At 42.2% G+C, this 20,226-nt stretch overlaps 1 protein-coding gene across 1 annotated transcript; it reads right to left on the bottom strand.

Annotated features, from left to right (window-relative positions):
• Positions 1–854: 854 nt before the first annotated feature.
• On the bottom strand, positions 855–11,255 carry LOC104515308 (traB domain-containing protein-like; the record flags this gene model as incomplete). The annotated part of the gene is made up of 5 exons (XM_010159227.1): positions 11,232–11,255; positions 8,982–9,060; positions 6,269–6,435; positions 5,155–5,295; positions 855–965 (listed from the first exon to the last, which is right to left on the bottom strand). Coding segments are annotated over exons 1-5 (522 nt in total), but the record flags the coding sequence as incomplete, so codon positions are not given.
• Between the last annotated feature and the right edge of the window lie 8,971 nt (positions 11,256–20,226).

Here is a 20,226-nt window from a genome sequence, read left to right as displayed (position 1 = left end):
ATATATTTATTTTATATATATATCTATAATAATATATATATCATTAATATATATATATAAATGATCCTGATGAATCCTAGGTGAATATATATATATATAGGTCTGCAGTGATCAGGAAAATAATCCTTGAAACAGTTTTTTGTTAAAGATAAATACACCAAATTATTCCAGATTCTTTAACAGCTACGTTATCTCAGACTTCTTTACTGGTACTTAATTTACATTAAAAATAGCAAGATACATTGTGCAAGGTGGACGCATTCAGTGAAAACAGTGTCTCAGCATTCCCAGACACAAAACCAGTAGTTGTGATATACAGTAGAAGTCCAGCTAATATTTACTTCTCAGTATCACAGTTGGCAGTGGTACAAAAGAAAATGGTAAAAGACCAGATAGGACCAACAGACCAGTCAGATATTTTACTTTCCCAGACAATCTTTGTAAAAGAATGTGTTAAATCTCATTAATGCTTTAGAGCTGGTTTTCACAGCCTGGAACGCTGGTACCACCAAGTGGGACCAGGATCCACATCCAGAATTCAAAATCAATTATTAACAGGAACAAAATTAATAAATAATTAATTTAATTAAGACAAATGCCATCAGAAATATTACCAGGAAAACCCTTAGCATTTGAAGCTTTTTTGGAGCTGCCTTCATGCCACTTAAGGCTACAAACCTCTGTACTTTCGAGTACACTTTGAAGCCAAATGTGACTCTTGCTACTTCACAGGCTTCAGCACAAATGCAGCCAGAGTGCTCTTTTCTAGTCACTAACAAATGGTTTTATTTTGTTTGGCTCTGGGAGCAAAAGGCCAGTAGTTTGACCTCAGAAAAACCATTTCAAGTTCGCACCTCTTTGAAAGCCTCACGGAACTCTCCTCCTGGGGCCATTCCCAGCTGTTCTGTGATGTGAGCAGAAACCTTCAGAAGCAGCATTTGCATCAATCCAGACATGACTCCATTCTGGCAGAAGGAGGAGGAAAACATTTTTAAAAAATGAACAACCTGTGTGGATTTCTCAGAAGAATGCACAGTTCGCAGTCATGAAAAAAACGTTAATTATCTTAGTGAAGAAGCAGCACTGAAGCTACCTTTTGTGGCCAATTCACTGATCAGTACAGCTCTTATTTAATTTTATTTTTTCTTTGTTTTTCAGTTCTACCACCAGTTGTGACGTAGCTTTTCACTTCAGCATGCGGCCAAAGCACTGTCCCTTTCAACAAAAATGTATGGCAGAGGTAAAAAAGGAGAGGAGGGCAGACAGACTTACTCCATTCTACATTTACCCCACCTGCTTGAAGAAACCGAATAACTGAACGGCAGAACAGCACATGCTGTGGATGTAATTTTTTCTTGATCTGGTTACAAAAATAAAGGGACCACAAGAGTATTGTGGTTCTATCGAACACCACGTTCCAGGGATACTGCAGGGGTGGTCTAGCCATAAACACTTAACACTTCCAACATCCTGGGAAACACTGGGCTGAGGACTGGTTAGGTTAACAGATGCAGAAACACATAGAATCCAGTGTTGTGCAAGAACTGCAGTGCATGACTTCAGCACGTAAGACCTTAGAAAAGACCTCACAGTATGACTCACTCCCACAAGCAGACTGATGGCCCTCGGCACAGTTTATTACTTTTTCAAGAGATCTACAATCAAGATTCTTCTTTTTAAAAAGAAAAAATCTCCTATATATATTTATGCAAAATTTTCCTTCCCTATCATTTTACAAAAAGGACAAAAACACATCTCAAATCCAGTCAGAGCTGTTCCTTCTGTCTAGCTCTGGTTGTCCTCAACCACTTACTCTTACGACTTAGGCTCAGTGGCTGAGTGTTACCTGTCCCTAAGCACAACCTGTACCATGGTTACACATCTCCTCCGATTTTGCAGCAGTCCACGCCACTGCCAAAAGGGGCATTCCTCCTTCCCTCGCCAAAGGTTAATTTCCTGCTATATCCCCAGCTTCCTGCCACTGAAGATGAGGTTACACGGGATGCTTCTGTGACCTCTCCAAAGGCTGTAAGCAGTTTCTGCAGACAAGTGGACTCAAGAGTCACTGAGGACCAGAACTGGCAAGAGAGGAGCTATTTTCCAAGCCAGTTGATTATCTGCTTTGTCGTGCTACAAACTAGCAAGCATGGCAGAAAGACAGGGCACTGGGCTCCTGAGAAGGAAGAAGAAAGAGGGCAGGGAGAAAAAGAGTTTTCAGCATCCTTGAGACCCAGTTTTCATAAGCCCGAGGGACAAGGGTTTCCAGAAGTTCAGAAAAGATGCCCACAAAGCAAAGAAAACTAGGATAATGCAGCCTGAGGTTATTTGCTCGTTGTTCTCCCCTTGAGGACTGATGCATCTCAAGTTGCATTTTCACACTGTGACAAGGATTCATCCTGCTGGCTCACAGAGAGATGCATCTTTGAAGTGTGCTTCAGTCATTTTGCTCTTAACCTGCAAAAAACTCAGTGCCTGCCATATTTGCCCAGCATCAAGGAGATAAAAGGTGACAAGCAGCCATATGTAGCAACAACTGGACAGCCAGAAAGTGTTGGAGGATAGAGCAAAATGTACAAAACCCAATGGGAGCAAAACAGTAGAAGAGCTTATTATCAATACCAGGTTATTCAGTGTCAGACAAAGGAAAACTGACCACAAAGGAACATTAATTCCTGAGTGGCTGGCAATAATTTCACAGGTTAGGTGTAACAGCCACAAACACAAAGCAATGCACAAGTAGAAAGAAACTGAACTGCATAGGCAGGGGAATGCAGGGCTATTAGCACACAGGAGAGAAAGCAAAATACTGATTTTATCATCCCAGTGTTCACTTGTAGTCAAAGCAAGAAGAGTGAGAGGGATTATCAGGAAAGGAACTGAACAGAAACATCAGTGTGTTGCTGTATAATCTTTTGAGGGCTCCTGTCTTGAAAACAAGATATCTGAACCAGAAAATGGGCAAAGAAATACCAAACATTGAGAAGAGATTAAACATATTACTCATAAGGCTTGGGAAAGGATGACTGAGGAAGATCAGACACCATGACTAGCACGGGGAAGAGAAAGTACGACTGCAGGTTCCAGTTCCTGGACATACAACTTCAGCCTAAAGGAGTAGGTTTAAAAAGGGAGGTTGAGCTAAGATTTTGCTGCCACTAGCTCACTTTTTCTGCCCCAGAAGAAGGTTTCTCAACTCTTCTGTGTCAGGACTAGCAGTCATACAGCCACACAAGGACATGATGCAGCTAAAAAAGCAAGCCCTGTTCAGACCAACACGGGGCCAAGGTGTGGACACAAGACAAAACTTGTCTTACCAGTTTGGTTTAAGCCAACCCTTACTGTGCATCTTCAGGTAACCCACATTTGAGCCAGATACCAGCCTGCACTGTGTCGCTTTGCTTAATGGAAAGCAAACAGGTAGTTTTCTGCAAACAACTAGGGGTTCTGAAATTCAAGGAGGGGCTGGAGGATGGCTGGTTTTAACCTGCAACAGTTGCTTAGTAAACTCTGAATACCAGAGACCCACTGCAAGTGTGCAATAGTTCCACATTAACACCCTGCTCCATTTCCAACTTTAATTAAAAACAAGGAAATACAATTTCACTGCTTAAGATTTATACAAGTGAATACAAAAAGATAAGACTTTTTCCTGAATTTCCCTATATAACCCTTGCTGCTACTGAATCAAAGGGGGAAAATTGGGAGATTTGTTTTTGGGTTGTGACTACAGAGAGAGAGAAATGTATTATTTAGAAGGCACAACGTCCAATGTTTATTATTTGCATTATCCCTGTTAACAAAAGGTGACTAAGATGGAGTTGTAACAATAAAAAGGATCTCTGTTATTCTCTGGCTTTGTTCCCTACTGTTTACACAAAAGATCACTCAAAGCCCTGGTAGGAAGTGTTAATTACAAAGCTGCCAACATATTTTCATCACAGAGAAGTTCACTTTTTTTTAATTTTCATTGTCCTTTTCCTCTTAACAGAGAAGCACAGCAAAAACGTATGCATTTAGCTTTAAAATTAAAAAAAGCTTCTGTGCCCGTTTGTGATGTCAGAAGACCCCCAGCTATGCCGCTCTGGTTGTTGTGAACATGCATTCTTTTGGCTACATGCATCAGAATAATCCACCTTACCTAAAATAAACAGATGGATGCAGTAATTCATGCAATATGCAAGTGTTTTGCAATGTTCTTTCCTTTGATAGAACATAAAGAAAACAGGAAAGACGCATTATTGCCTAACTCTGAGTCAGAAAGGCTGCACTAAGACACTATGCGCACACGCACACACATAGACTAACCCCTAGCCACTGCCAGTGCTTCTGCATGGATGCAGATGTAATCTTATGAGGGATGAGGGGATCCTATCCTGGAAATTCCCCAATTGCATGAATGAAGCAATTCCAATATACAGTTACCACGCAACCAAAATCACAATCTATGTATTTGTTCATTGGACACTGAAAACTTATTACTGACCACATACTGCCATTCTAATCAAACATCCTGACATTTTTACGTCAACCTTGTGCTGTTTCACTGTGCCTAACTTATAACTACTTAAATACAGGCTAACTGGGTGAAACTGAAAAAATAAAGGACAATACTTGTCTTGCACACACATCCCAGACATCCTCAAACCCCCAGAGTAGTTATAATTTAAGTAGAATCCCAGACTTTTCAACATAGATTTTTGGAAAACCTCCCTCAAGGCCTACTGTCTATTAGAAACTACTCAAAAGACAAGTGGATAAGAATTAAAAAGGAAGAGCAACATGCTAGGATGAAGGAATGCAACTAAACCGATCACCACAGACAATACCAAAATAAAGTGCTCCCCAAATAGCTGTGATAACAGATGCAGACTACAGAAATAATTATCACTTCTATATATTAGCAGAGCATTACAATTACAAAGTTAGACTTGTGTCTTTCAAATGCAGCAACTGTGAAATTCAGGTTTTTTTTTGCCCAAACAATCCTGTGGTGGAATAGAAGCCCTCAGTACTCCAGCTGAAAAAAACAGCCACCCACCACAACCTATCACTGCCACTGTAATGGTACTCTCACCTAGGTGAACAGCTGGTGGAAACACTGGTTGTGGTTGTAACCTGACAAACTGCTCTTAACACAAACCGTGGGCATCATACCTGCTTTATAGCTTGTTGAAGTTTTTCCAGATTTATTTCTTTGGCTTCTTTGAGTAATGTCTTTTCATCCATCTTTAACATAGAAACTCTGTATTGACACAGTTCCACCACAACTACATCAGGTTGCACCTCTTGTATTGTCTGAAAAAGATTTTTACTTACACCAGTTTAGGAAGTATGAAACAGAAATGCAGCCACTATTAAAGACTTTCATGAGAAAAGGAACTTAATAAAACCACATTGCAGCAATCATTTTCAATTAAAAAACACAGTGAAAGAGTAAGACCTCTACAAATAGCTGTGTATTGAGTCAAACATCAAGGAAGACGACAGTGAAACACTTCAGTTACAGGATGCTTTAGGACAGGAAGATGGTTTACACATTGTAAGGGGGAGGGGAGGGGAAGATTTGACATTACATTTTTCACATTCACAAAGTTCCTTTGACCATACTCTGATCATCTGTAATCTTGAGTTAGAATAAGCTTTGTAAGAACCAGGGTTAATGATTCTGGTACAAGATTCCTCTCCTCTAGCCACAGAGAATAAAGCCACTCCAAACTGCAGACTTTGCATGAGGTACAGTATGAAATATAGTTCCTACTTTCACTTCAGAGCTTCGGACCTATTTTCATCTTGAGAGTGGAATCCAAGTTTGGAGCAGCATGGTTTTACAGCTCAGTATTATCCCAGGCACAGAGCAGCTGTAAACTGAAGTTTCTGTCTAGGATTTGCATCTTCTCAGCACATCCACACCACAGTGCATATGCAACAACCACAGCACGCACTGTCAGCATGACGCGACACTGTAACAGGCAACGCTTCACAAGTGAAACTTTTACTTTTAGCACTGGCACTGTACCTACACTTGTTGTTTAAGGACAAATAAAAATAATTGAGATGGGAGCGCAATGTATTGCATCAAAATATTAAGATAATGTGTCTGCCTCTCAGTTCATCCCACAGAGCTGTTAAGCCCTCCAACAGCTAACGAGAAAAAACAGTCTGGAGGTTACAGCGCAGGTCCAAGGTGGAGAGCTGGACTTTGTTCTACTTAATGATGAGCTGACAACTCCATAAACACACTGCTGAAGGGCTCCTGCTTAGTGCTTACCTTCACTACATCCTTTTTGCTGCTGTCACTGAAGTGGGCTGTTCCAACCACATACACTTTAGAACCATCCTCAGTGTCAAGCTCAGTCACAGTGCTTGGTAAGCTAGGCTTTTTCTGCCTCTTCTTCATCTTCATCTCCAGGAGAATTTTAAACGCATCTGCATCAGCTATACATTTAAAGAAAAACAGAAAAGAAAAGCACGTGAGACCATAAAGTGCAGGTAAGTAAAACAGAAAATAAAATGTCACCACTAAACAGCAGAGCAGAGCTAAAAGGCCATTGATTTACCACTGTAATCTTACATTCAATTCTGAGGCTACATCATTGAGAGTGCCACCACTGGAGAGGCTGCCTCCAAGCATGGGTCTCAGTCCAGGTATCCTACCCTGTGGACAGTGGGACAGGTTGGCCCTTTGAAAGAGAAGCTGTGTGGCAGGTGAGGTGGATAGAGAAGCAAAGGATACTTAGAAAAGGTATACGCTAAATTGAAGAAAAAAATAAAGAGCATTTTTTTAATTCTAGAACAAAAGCATTCCCTTCTGGGTTTTTATCTGTATAAACGACAGCACCACGCACACACATTCGTGTGAGTATGCTGGTATGGTCACCTGCACGTATTGGCACATACAGGATGCCTACAGTACCAATCTTAGCCTTTTCTGTGATTACCACACCAGGGATCAGTATGCAATTGAAAATTAAACATTAAGAGTTATTCAGGTCAGGAAACCAATCATTCTTCCCTAGTTTCAACAACAAACTATTTAAGACCAAAGTGGTACAATGCGAGTTTAGCCCATCTATGTCAAGCTTGCCATGGAAAATGGGGTCTATCAGTTCCATCAGAGTTGCTTGTTGAATGCCAGAAAGCTTCACTGAGACACAGAAGCTTCAGTTTTACATCAATGAGAAATAATAGTAACTTGGAGTGAGTCATCTTTTAGCTGTAATGCACCTTAGCAAAAAAGAAAAAATATCAAGTAGGAGAGCAGAGTTTTGTTTCCAACCAACTCTCTCTGGCAAGCTGCTGCACAAGTTAGCAGATATCTCAAGCAGTCCAGAAGCCTGGAACAGGATCATAATCCCAGGGGGAAAAAAAAAAAGTTAGTTAACCATTTGCAGGCAGGATGTCAAAGATGCAAATAAATTACAGCCTCCTACCAGACATTCATTTGTTCCACGGTTTAACTGTCTGGCTCTGGCCCCAGATCTGTCCCACAAATATTTATCTCAAGATCTTATCTTAAAAAACCCCACAAAACAAAAGCCACCCTCCAACATCCTTCTTAGCGAGCATTTCAGCAGCCTACTACTTCATGGTCACTACCTAAGAACATGGTGTGTTGCAATCACTGCGGTCTGATCTAAGACCATTTTGCTGCCAAAACAGATGGTGATGCTAAGGAGGGGGTGAGGAAAACATGACTCTAAAAGGATTAGGGCTGCTGCATTTGTAGCAGTCACATACTCATGAAAGCAGCCATCAACCAAAATCTACCTAAGCCAGTGTCCTGCCTCCCACAATGGTCAAAAGAGGATATCTAAGGAAGAATATAAGGAATGGGGAAGTGTGCACAATACCTTCCCCAGATACTCTCCTAGCAGCCTAAAGCAGCTGATGGCTCAGATTCCCCCAGCTGAAAGTGGTTTCTATGTATTCAGTAGCCCTTTAAGGATTTCATTTTTCAAACCTTCCCTCCATATATTCAGAACTGGACTGAATAATGTTTCATGTGAAGAAAAAGTGCTCTAACAATGCAGGACCAGATGTTATCATTTAAAGACATAATCACAGAAAACATTCTCAGGAGCAGCTACAGTCTTTATTAAACCAACTTCTGTATCTGGAAGAAAAAAAAGCAACATAAAAAATTAATCTGCTCCTTTAGGTCTGAATGCTTTTCCCATAGCTTTAGTCAGGGCTCTGCTCCCATGATTGTTATTTCTGGAAGCTGTGATCCCCAGGGATTATTCAGCAACTTCAGCATTATAGTAATGTTGCTGTTATCAGCTAATGTGCCCTAAGGTGGTTCACAGCCTATTATTTGCCAGAAAGCACAATCTGAATGGTCCTATTGTTCAAAAGAGCATCGTATACATTAACATCACAACGGTATATCAATAAACACAAAGCAAATCCTGAGCAGCCTTTGTTTTCTCCTCCAGAGGAAGAGGTGTCTGTCATTACCTCATCCTTACCATTAAAAGGTAAGGACTGTTACTCTTCCTGGGCTTCACAAGACAGTTTTGGCTGGAATACTTCTATTTCCACATCCTGCTGGCTTAGCCTTCGTATCAAAACATTATCATGCAAGCACGGGCTAAGTATGCCACCTGGGACAACTGATTCAACATCACAACGCCAGATGCCAGAATGACAAAGCAAACTTACCTCTCCATCTCTGCCTTAGAGAGCAAGGACTGAGCTTAACGCAAGATTCAAGTATATCTGTTAAATCAAAACCCATTTACTTTCTTTTGAAAGCATGGGAGCACCAAACTGACGATTGATGTGTCACTGTGCTTCCCAAATCTGGTTGATGCAACTGGGCTTTGCTACAAACTGCGGACAGATTAAGTCAGATATGACCTCATTCGCATCTCCCTTTTGTACTAACGGCCACATCCTTATTAGGCAAGGAAAACGCATGGATATTTAGGTTAATACACTTCCAACATAATACACCCTCCCCAGTCAAACCAGAAACATACAGATATTCTGCGATACACTTGATGTTTCCTTTGGGCCATCTTCTGGTGCATCAGAGGAGGACATTGGATCTGCAGCAGCCTGTACGAAACAAATTCAAAAGGAGGCTGGGAATTACAATGAAATGTTTTACTTTATCTTTCCCCTTGTGGGTTTGATTGATTTGAACCTACATATAATATTTAAGCAGTGTCAACAGTTCAAAGTCTGTGGTTTTACAACTCTTTCTCCTAGGTGGGTGAGTTATTAGTACATTTTCTCCCACACTATTTCATGCCTATTTTAAAAGCCAGTATTTATACCTAACACGGATTAAAAAAAAGCATCCAATTCTAGAATAGAAAGAACAAATTTATCTTTAACACTAGTATAGCGTTTTCTGCATTGGAAACTAGGGTGTGCACTGATTATTATGATACCATTGCTATTTATAAGATGGCATATTTGACTCAACCACCCGTCAGCATGTCTGCCAGTCTGACAAAGCCAGTCAGCACTCACAAGAATATGCATATGCATTCAAGAAGAGCCTGCTCAAGTATTTTATGCTGGTGGAGTAAGTGTAAGGGATTGCACACAATCTGCACACCCAATCTCGTAAAATTTTTGCGTATGTCAGCTTTACATACATCAGAAATCAAAGTCAAAAGGGTGCAAAGCATCTGCACAGTTTTATTCTCTATACAGGATCAGAAGGCAACTGAAAAGATTCCCAAAGGCTGACTTTCAAATATTATCACTGGAAGTATACAAGGCAGGTCTGTGGCTAACAAAACCTTTCTTATTTTTAATTAACAGGCAAGTTTTAAAACCTGTGCATAGAATTCAAACAATCCCAGTCATTCAGCCTATGTCATCCAAGACAGAGAGCCAGAGGTAGTGCAGAAAAGAGACTGAAAAAAATCAGGGAAAGCTCAACTATAAGCTATCTTTAGGCAGCTACATTAGTTCAAAAAAATCAATCAGGATGATAATTGGGAGAATTCGAAATTCTTGACCAGCATTAAGTCAAAGAGTTAGAGACAGGACATGAATCCATCATCGCTGAAGTACCTTCCAAATGACAGGCAGTATTAATGAGTCAGCAAGCAGGCAGCCAAGCTCTCCTGAAGAATGTCAGCTTTTTAGCTAGAATGACTGGTTTATTTGCTTTGTACTTAACCTGGTAAGATTTAAAATAGGACCATACAAAGCACCTCCAATTGTTCATAGCTTTCAACACAAGTAATTAATTTCTTCTTGCATACCATTATGCCAAGCAGTAATTTTCAGATAATAAATCCTGGGTGTCTTCCCGTGGCACCACTGAAGGCAAGGCAAAATTTACCATACATTTCATGGAGTAAGACCAAAAAGTGCAACAGCTTTACAGTGCAAAGTTTAAGATATTCACAGCAACATATCATCTTTTCACTACAAAGCACAAGTCTGTTCATGGACAACTGCAAACTGCAATTACACTGCAAATTGCAATTACATTCACAAATCTAATTTAACAGCAGCTCAGCTTTTGATCACAGCATATGGCTTTACTCCACTGCTTGCATACGTAACTCTAGACACAAAAATATTTTGGGAAAATGTATCCATCTGTAACATACGGAATTAATCCTGACACTTATGCTGGCTTTGTCATCCTAACAACATTACAGCACTGCAGTGGGAAAAGCACTAAGCACCACATTAAGAAAAAAAAAAAAAAAAAAGAGGGAAGAGGAGACTCTTAACAGGACACAGGAACAGACATTCTTACATCTCATAAGAAAAAACACCTCCTGTGCTTCACCTATTACGCCAGAATAAGGTTTTGAGATAGATATGGATTGAAAAGAGAAGAAGGAACAGAAAGGGTAGAGAAAAGCGCCTCAGTTTAATTGGCAAGATACTTAACCTATGTACAGTGAGATCATTCATACACAACCAATTTGTGTAATGTACTCACAAAACATTTCTTCCTCCTGAAGCTTTAAGCTCATGGGTTAGACTGTTTCCTGTAGTTCCTCACTTCCAAGTAAGTTAATACCAAAGACCCTTTTTAGCTTTTGCAATTGTAGGAAAAACAACCTTGAAAAGAACCCCCTAAGTGTGGCAAAACAATAGCCCTGAGCCCCCCCACCCCCCTACACTGGTAGTCTCAACCCCCTGACTTTGCAGACCTTCCCTGAGGATGAGTGGAAGAACCTGGCTGATTCAGTCTCTTGACCTCCCCTGCAATTCTACTGAGAAAAAGCACCTTCAGCTCCAAGCCCTACCTCCGGCTGTTGCTCCTCTTGCATCCCGGCAGCGTAGCCTTATTTTCACCAACCACACAAGAACTGTAGGAAGTAAAAGGAATGCATGAGAATTAAAAATTAAAGGCATAACCCAGAAAATTTGTTTAAGAAGAGTAAGAATAAAAGAAGGTGTTTACAATCCCTGATAAAAGTGTAAGTAATAAACAGCAGCAAGCTGAAGAAGTACAAACCCCACCTTTTCAACTCTGCTGCTGTTAAAAACAAACAAACAAACAATAAACACACAGAAGAAAACAAAAACCCCACAAAACATCAGTAGGGTAAATCCAGCCTGTTTCAATCCACTTTTTGAGTTGGCTTTAAATCCAGAGCACAGTCCTGTTCTCACACACACTGAGAATACTTGGATAAACAAGGGTGGATTTCATGGGAACTCAGAACTTGCTTGTTTTTTGCTGTTTTAGATCCTGCAAAAATGCCTTTTTCCTCCATGTGACTCTCAAGTAATTGAAGATACAGGATGGCTGTCAAAAAGGTTTCAGCAATAGTAAAAATCTTGCTCAACAAGATCAGTAGTTCTGTCTTGTCCAAACAAGCTACGTCAGGACATTTTTGGGGCAAATTTTAGGAATCATCTTTATTTCTGGGACTTCATCACTACAAGAAACAGGAGAGCAGTCATGGTCTTCATATTCAACTGGAAAGCCATGTGCATTATTATCTGATCTGCATCATATTATCATGTATATATTTACAATTGTGCCAGGGTCAGAACATCAGTAAGGTCATGCCTTTGTGAAAAACCCTGGGAACTGGGTTTTCAAACCCTCAGTGAATGGTTTCCATGTCTTAGTTTTAAGATCCCTTCTTTCACCCATATCGTTCAATGCCAGCTTCAGGAAGAACTTTTGGACAAGTGCTATGATTCGACTTGGACAATACTCAAAGGGGACTGCACAAGCTACTGAACACACGACTAGTGCTCATTCTCCTTAATCTCACTGCTGTCCTACTAAAACCAAAGCACCTGAAGAAAGTGCTACTTCACCGCAGTATTTCGGGTGTATTTCAGTGTAATTCAGCAGCTGGCACACCTCCCTCCACGTGAGTACAGAGCGAATTCAGCCCTTCATGCCTTCGCGCTGTCCACGGCTCCTGGGCCGCCCACCCGAAAGCCACAGCTGTGGGCTGGGCAAGGAAAACCAGGAGGGACCAAGAGCCTGGCTTGTGCACATTCCCTGCAGCAAAATCCCCATAGAATCAGCCCCGTGCTTGGATCTGCTCAAGACCCACTGAAGTTTTCCATGAAGACCTGTTTCTGGATTTATTTTCTTTTCTTTAGTAGGTGCACAGGAATTCAGGTTATTCAGTCATCTACAACATTGCAGAATGCACATATATTCTGGGAACTAGTCAAACACTATGGACTCCAGGCTGACCTAGCTCATCCACATGGAAGAGTTACCATCCCTGTACACCTGTGAATTCACAGAAGGTATCACATCCCACGATACTTGGAATGCTGACCCTGAAACCTCAGAGAGGGCTGAACATACCTTGCTGTTACACAGATAAGAAACTGAAGCCTATGAATCTGTATGCACTTCCTCCCACTGCGTCCAACAATGAGAAACACAGGATGACTCAGATCAAACCCTGGCAAGCATCAGAGCAACTTAAATCCAAGCTTTTCCAAATTTCTTAAAGAGTTTTTTTCTCAACCTTGCTTCTTTTTCTTTCTTTCTTTTTTTTCATAGTAGAGTTCAACTTCCTAAACAAATGAGACTAGGTAACAAAGCAGAGCTTATTTGTCTGTGCTTGCTTACCCGTCGGTGAATTTTAAACAAACCTGGTTTGGCAGGTCTCAATCATTCAGAGGTGCAGTTCACAGCACTGTGTCTCCAGGGAAAAAAAAAAAACCAACAAAAACCAAACACCCCCACACACAAAAAAACCCACCACACACAAACCCTGAAGATTACAGGGGGTGGTGCGTGTGAAAAACAGGAGGTCAGCAGAAGCCACAGGCAAAAGTAGCTCTTCAGACAATTATTTATGGGGATCCGTAATACATCTACCACAACATCTCATAACCTCAAGTTCTTCTACTTAGTGGGATTTGGCACGAACATGTGAAACCAATCAAATCCCTCTTCTTCAGCTACTTCAAAGGCCTGTAACAGGCCCTCACGAGATAAATCACATACTGGAAATCTCAGTTATGACAGTGCATTTCTTTCAGACAAACTAGGAGATGCAGCTTCTAGGCACCCATGAAGATCAGAGATTAGAAAGTATTTCTGTTCTCTCATCTGCCAGGAGACTGTCTTATTCTGGGATTCATTCCTCCTGCTGAGAGTGCCACGAAGAAAATTCCTGGAGCAAGAAGAAACAAGGAGCCTGACCTAGTTCCTTTATGACCCACAGCAAAACTGGGTTTTGCCTCTGGAATTTTCTTGAAAGTACTCCTTGATGACCAAATACCCAACTTGATCCCTAATTCAATCACCTTTTCTCCCAGGCAAGTGGAATCTTTGTGCTTGTTTAATCTTTGCTAGTCCTCGGGGGGCCTGCCATTCACTGGCGAGAAAAATTGTTCTCAATGCCCACACATATAACAAATGAAGCCCTTTCCCCAACCCTTAAGATACCTAGGCAACCAAACAGGAATTTTTGAGACCACCCAACAAACTGCAAGCCTAAACTTCAGCCATTACTCACCTTAATGGTAGGCACCTATTTCCTTTCAAGGTTTTCTTGTCCTGACAGCACACACAGGGCAGCCATTCACACTGACAACAGCACTGTGGAAAGGGGGCTATCCTTCCCCCCTACACTTTGGGAATTACTCGATCCCCGCAAAACAAGTTCAGAAAGGAGCACACAGACAAGTTCAACACCTTCTAGCAATGCTTATTCCGCGCAGCGGCTGGGAACAGCAGAGCGAGCTCCCTGCCATGACATTTCACGTCAGTCCTCCAGCTTCCCTTACAAAAAACAGCTTCAACAGGGCTTCCTCTTCACGTGAATCCTGCCTGTGAACTGCTGGCCCATTTTTCATTCTGTGTAGTCTTAGCTGACCAGAGTGTTTCAGTTCTAGCTGCATATTTAGGCATCTGAAACTCTCTTAGCTTGCAGTCTTGAGGTGACAAGAGGCACACTCACAAGTCAGAGGTTCTAGCAGGGCAAGTTACAGGCACTAGAACATGAACTACCCTGAAAGAACAAATGCCTTTTCTTGTTTTATTTCAACAAGGTGGTTCAGTGAGAAAATTCAAGCACAACACAAAAGATGGACAGGCAGTTCATTAATGCATCCACGTACCATAGGACTGAATTTCTTCCTTCATTGTCTTGTCTAAATTTGGTTCCTTCAGACCGTGATTCAACTGAATCAATAAACAACCTCTCATGCTCCTACCTATAAAACAACCTAGTCTGCTACTCTTTAAAAAGCTTTTTACTGAATGTTGTCTTCCTTCTGGGCTACACAGAAATTCAGAAGCAGCATTTGCTTTCCTCAACATGTTGACATTGCAAGACGAAAATAAAGTTCTTTGTAGTCTTATAATTGCTTTGTATTTTCCATGGGCTGCATGCACATCAGAATAACTAGGAAGAAACTAGGACTCACAGAACTACCACAACTTGTTTCCCCTTTTACTGAAGGGGAAAGTCAACAATCTTTATGTTTAATTCCCATTCCTCCAACGACTCTAAATGCATGTATTACTGTTTTTGATAGTTACAATATTCACTGACATTGCAGAAGGTATCCACAACTCTAAGTACTTGGAGTATAATACTGCAGCCGCTGAAATGGGATTATATGTACTTCCCTGCTTTACAAATGAGGAACTGAGGCATATGAGTACTTAAATACATTTACAAACCTGACCTCTGCTATCAAAACAAGTAGTTAGAAGACTGCTGGAGCTTTCAGAGCATTTCCATTTAGCAGTGTGAATTTTCCTTTGTTTTTAATCACTCGCCCTTCAGAAGATCCTCCCACACCCCTCTGGGACAGCACTTCCTCACAGTAACATGCCAACACCACTCATCCTTGGTTCTCTAGAGTCACTGCGGGAAAGGCGAGATGTAAGCTAAGGACTGAATTTCATTCCAGAGCAAGCTGTTGAACAATCAAGCAGCCATCCTGCAGTGAGAACATAGCACACCTCACAGAGGTCACACTGTAGCCGAGCCAGAACTGACCCGTGCTGGATGTAAACCATGGGCACACGCAAGCAACTATTTCACGAACAGCCTCCTGACCCAGCCCTCTACCACCAGTAACCCTGGCCAGAACACAGGCCCCATCTGTGTTCAGCAGCATGAGGCGCAGCAATATAAACATACTTGCATGTACATGCACCAAGCGTGACACGTTCCTCTGCTCCTCTGAGCCTGCAGTTTCATCAGCAATGGACACTCAGATTAGCTGGCACAGCCTGTGCGCTTCGGATTCATATTCTGCACTGCATAATCACATCTCATTCGAATGCTGCTACCTATTAACAGGACTACTTTATGGAAACAGAAGGGGCATATCAATACTTCAGAAGACACACACACAACTTTTCTCCCACTGACAAACCATCGCAGTCATTACTCCCTGTCTGGAATATCTAACAAAGTACCTTCCATGCCTAACGTTTAACCTACTAAGAAGGCAAAACCAAATCAACAGATACCCACTTATGTCTTGGCATTGTCCCCTGCAACGGAAGCAGAGTATTTAAAATTGATGAGGCTTTTTCTATGCTTATGCACAGAAATCTTACAAATGTTTACAAACTATCATCGGCTCCAAATGGTGCCTCTTCTCTGTTGATAGACTGCTCATACTCAGGGATGCATCAGCTAAACCTGACTGCCAATTAATGCAACAGCCACAAATTCAGAAATTGGAACGTATTTCAAAGCCATCACCAAGGTGACCTACTCTACATACTGAATGTATCTCTTTGACACAACCCACGCCTTTGAAACTTAACTGAGCAACTGGTTCTGTGATCACAGATGGTTGTAGATTGCGGCTCTGGTTTCTCATGACTCAGAAGTTCATATATTTCAAAACACAGGATTTTCACCCTCAGAGCATCAATGAGATGTTCCTGCAACACGAACGGTGCTGATGCAGGCAGCCCAAACTCAGGTACTTGCACACTGAAGCCAGCCATTTGCATATTTTGGAAACTAAAAGATGAAAGTCACAGACAACTAAATTAATTTTGTTTGAAAGGTGGTGTTGGAACATGAGAATATCTGTCCTGGGACACTGATACACTGAAAATACACTTATTTTTATCAGTGAAAGAGAAGAAGGCATTCTCATGGATGTTATGAGGTCTTAAAAATTATTCCTATTACATCGACTATGGCTACTAGACAAAATGAGTAAGTACAAGGTGGATCGGGATGCTAGCGCAGAGCAGAATTGAGAACAAACAGTAGGCCAAACCCTTACTGTTTCAAGAGGTTGTAAAGAGATTGCTAAATTTAGAAACATGGGACAGAAAGACTAAAGTGACATGGCCCAAGTCTGGCCAGACACTCAAACTCACACTATCTTAGAAACTACGCACCTACCCAAAGTCACTTTCATATTTTATTCCAATATGAATCATGTAAATTCAGGGAAGATTTGGAACCAAAATACATTTATTATTCTCCTGCGATCAGTAGATTGGGGTAAGAGAACACTCAGCACATCTCCTCCCTCCAGGCCATTCAAAACTATGAACCAGATGATACTTCTGATTCTGGGGAACCCTCTGCAAAACACTCCCCAGCAGAGCAACAGGAAAAGAGCACAGCTGCTGCACGCACTGTGCCTATGGAATTGCACAAGAAGCAAGTTTTCCACACTCTGTACATTACTTACAAGCAGTCAGCAAGGGAGATGGGTAGAGAAGTTCTGCCATGGACAACCAACTAGTGGCTGGGAAAATACGTGACTGTGGTCCTCAACACTGTTGCAGAAGTCACATTTATTCCATGTGTCAATAGCTGTCTGCAGAAGCCGAGTCCCAAGAGTACTGGCAGACACTCACATTCATTCATTTTGTTATGAACAGTTTTAAATGCAATTCTTATAATGGTATAATTAAGATTTTGTAGGAAAAAATAATTTTGCCCAACTGCCAAATACATTATTTATAGTGCTCTGCCTGCCTCTTCTATCCTAGTCTCCAAACAGTAGCTGGGAACAAGCTGATCTGCTCTTTCAAATTCATTAGGTGATCACAAAAAGCTGAAAACACTGTTATACTACACGGCCCCACGTGCTGCCAACAAGCAAAGACACACAGCTCTGCTGTGACAGGGAACTGAAGAAAAGAGGGTCAGGTTTCAAGAGAGACAAAGCTCCAGGAAAGCAAACTAACTCCAGCCTGCAGACACAGGAGCCCGACACATTAGCACTAACTCTTCAGTACTAGAGACACACTCACACTATCCAGGAAAGTCCTCTTGCTTGCAACTCCATCCAGCTGCTGCACCACTGGTTTAAGGTGTAAAGCACCCTACGCCTGACAAGATCAGTAGTTAAAAAAAGATCTTCCATCAAGATATTACCTCCATTTCCATTCCTATCTGCTACTCTCCAAAGTGAGAAAACCCTCAGCAATTCCTGATCCTGGTTCCTAACACGCAGGCCTTCTCTATGGGTTACCCCGTAACTAGCTGTCTTACCAAGGGATGGCTCCCAGTTGTGCAAGACGAGATGCACGTCCTACCGAGGCAAGATCAGGATCTCCAGATGTACTGCACAGGTGACTGGGGACCCGCGTTCAACTGCATCAGCGCTGTGTGGCTGTTCAGCTGCGGCGCAGGCTCCTGCTCCCTCCTGCAAGCGTGCACACCCTTCCTGCACAAAGACACAGACCTCTCAACACGTGGGCGATGCTGCACTGTCCGTACAGACCAGATTATTTTGCAGACAGCCTGGAGGGTTTAACCACCAGAAAAGATGAATTCCTGCCCCTCCTGCAGCTCGATATATGGTGTCATCAGAACACTTAAATACTCCAATGTGGAGATGCCGAGTCCCTGCATCCCTCAGTGATTTCAATCAAACTGCAGTGCATATCATCTAAAGCAGGGGGGAGGAAGGAGAAAACAGCCCCTCTAGCTTTTTTTTTTTTTTAAAGAAGTGGAAAGGGTGAGAGCTTGTCACCGAGTGCATGCATGTTTTAATATTAACCCCATTTTATAGATTTGTATGAAAGTTATAAGCCTCTGAGTGATTTTGCAGGCAGGAAGGAATTCACTCCCACTTGTAGAGCTTACAAACCCAAGCTCAGCACCTCAGTATTAGCCAACGCGTTCATAGCATCTCAAATTTGAGTGGCTATTTACAAAAACCTTCAGTAATTGAAGGTCTGACCTCAGAAACGATTCACATCGGAAATCTACCTGCAAATACCTACCTAGTAACAACCATTACCAACAGAATATACCAGTGAGGTCTAGTACTGAGTCGCCTGTGGCATAGAGCTGGTGCTGCTAACCGGTGGGGACTTTACCTGGCAGGACAGGGAGAGCTGAGCTCCCTCCTTCCCACCAGCACCAGTTGGCAAAGCGCATGCTGCAGCATCACTTCAGTCAGCTGTAGTTACACACCACTCCCATTAAATCCGGAGCACGCTTACCTCCGGCCTGCTCATTCTAAAGCTGCCTCAAATTCCTTTCTTCGCTTTTCCCAAGGAGGAAATAAGAAAGAGATGCTGCTTTCTGAAAAGTACTGTTTTTAAAAAAAGCAATTCAATGACTCTCCCGCAAATAAGATGCCAATACCACTGTGTTTTATTCACAGTTGTGGCGGCAGCAGCAGTGTTTCATCATATTTACCATATGGAAGAAAGAATGCACTGAAAAATACATATAACACTCCCAGCACTGAATTAAACAATATCTGAGCCTACAGTTCAGACACAAGAGCGCCAGACACTGCGACGGCTGACAAAGTTACCGTCGGCAACTCAAGTTACAGAAACTTGAAAGTCTACCGAAAGCCACAAACAGCAGGGTGCAAAGCAATGTCACAGCCATAACCCAGTATTTTGAATTAATACACTCATTTAGCTGAAGGCAATTAAATGTACATGTTTTTCCCTGTGTAAGGTTTATCCCCTGCTAAAATACACCAAGGAAACCCCTGAAGTCTGTTTGCTTTGCTCTTTTTTCCTTTTTTTGTTTGTTTTTCCTTTACTCCGTTAGCTTTCCAAGAAGCAATACGTGCATCAGCGGGCTGAACAGTAGGCGCACTGATACACGTCTCCACGAAACAGAGAGGTCAGACCATTCTAGGCACCTCTGGTATTTCTTGGGACTGACTACTGACACCACCACACACGCAAAGTAACATCTAACTTTTAAAAGCCCAACCTCTCACTTTTCCAGCCCAGCAGCAACCCCTCAGTAGCTGCAACTCCCCGCAAAGTTTTCCCAAACAAAACCCTTCGCTTTTCTTGCTGAAAGCTAGCCAGAAGTAAGCCCTTTCGTGGTACGGATACCAGCGTACAGGTCCATGGCTGCGTGTGTTTTCTTCAAAAGAAAAGTACAGGCGACCCCTGGGACAGGAGGCTTTTTTGAGACCTGGGTTAATCAGAATCGTTTTCAGAGGTGCATTCAAAACCCTGATTTCACAGTTTACTGCATGCGATGCACAACGTGGACAGTTTAAGAGTCACAAACGTTTAGAGACCAAAAGAAAAAGAAATAACTGTTGAGCCCCTGCTTTTCTCCAGCTCACCGTGACAATCAAAACCACGAACAAATCCCACGCCCTTATCGCTAAACACCCAGAAAACGTAACACACACCCGCCGGAGCGCTCTGCCGCCGCCCCCACGGACCCCCACGCACCCCCACGCCAGGAAACGAAGGGAGTGGGAAGGTGAGGCCGCTGGTGGCCCCACACACGGGTCCGGGGCCTTAAAAGCGGCCCGAAAGGACGCGTTTACCCCAAGTTCGGTGCCCTCTTGCAGGGCGGGCCTTCGGGCAGGGCT

The sequence above is a fragment of the Eurypyga helias genome, unplaced genomic scaffold (assembly GCF_000690775.1).
Source record: "Eurypyga helias isolate BGI_N326 unplaced genomic scaffold, ASM69077v1 scaffold10979, whole genome shotgun sequence".
Taxonomy (NCBI): domain Eukaryota; kingdom Metazoa; phylum Chordata; class Aves; order Eurypygiformes; family Eurypygidae; genus Eurypyga; species Eurypyga helias.
Note: the sequence above shows the minus strand (reverse complement) of the source record. Positions and strands in the feature narration are given on the sequence as shown.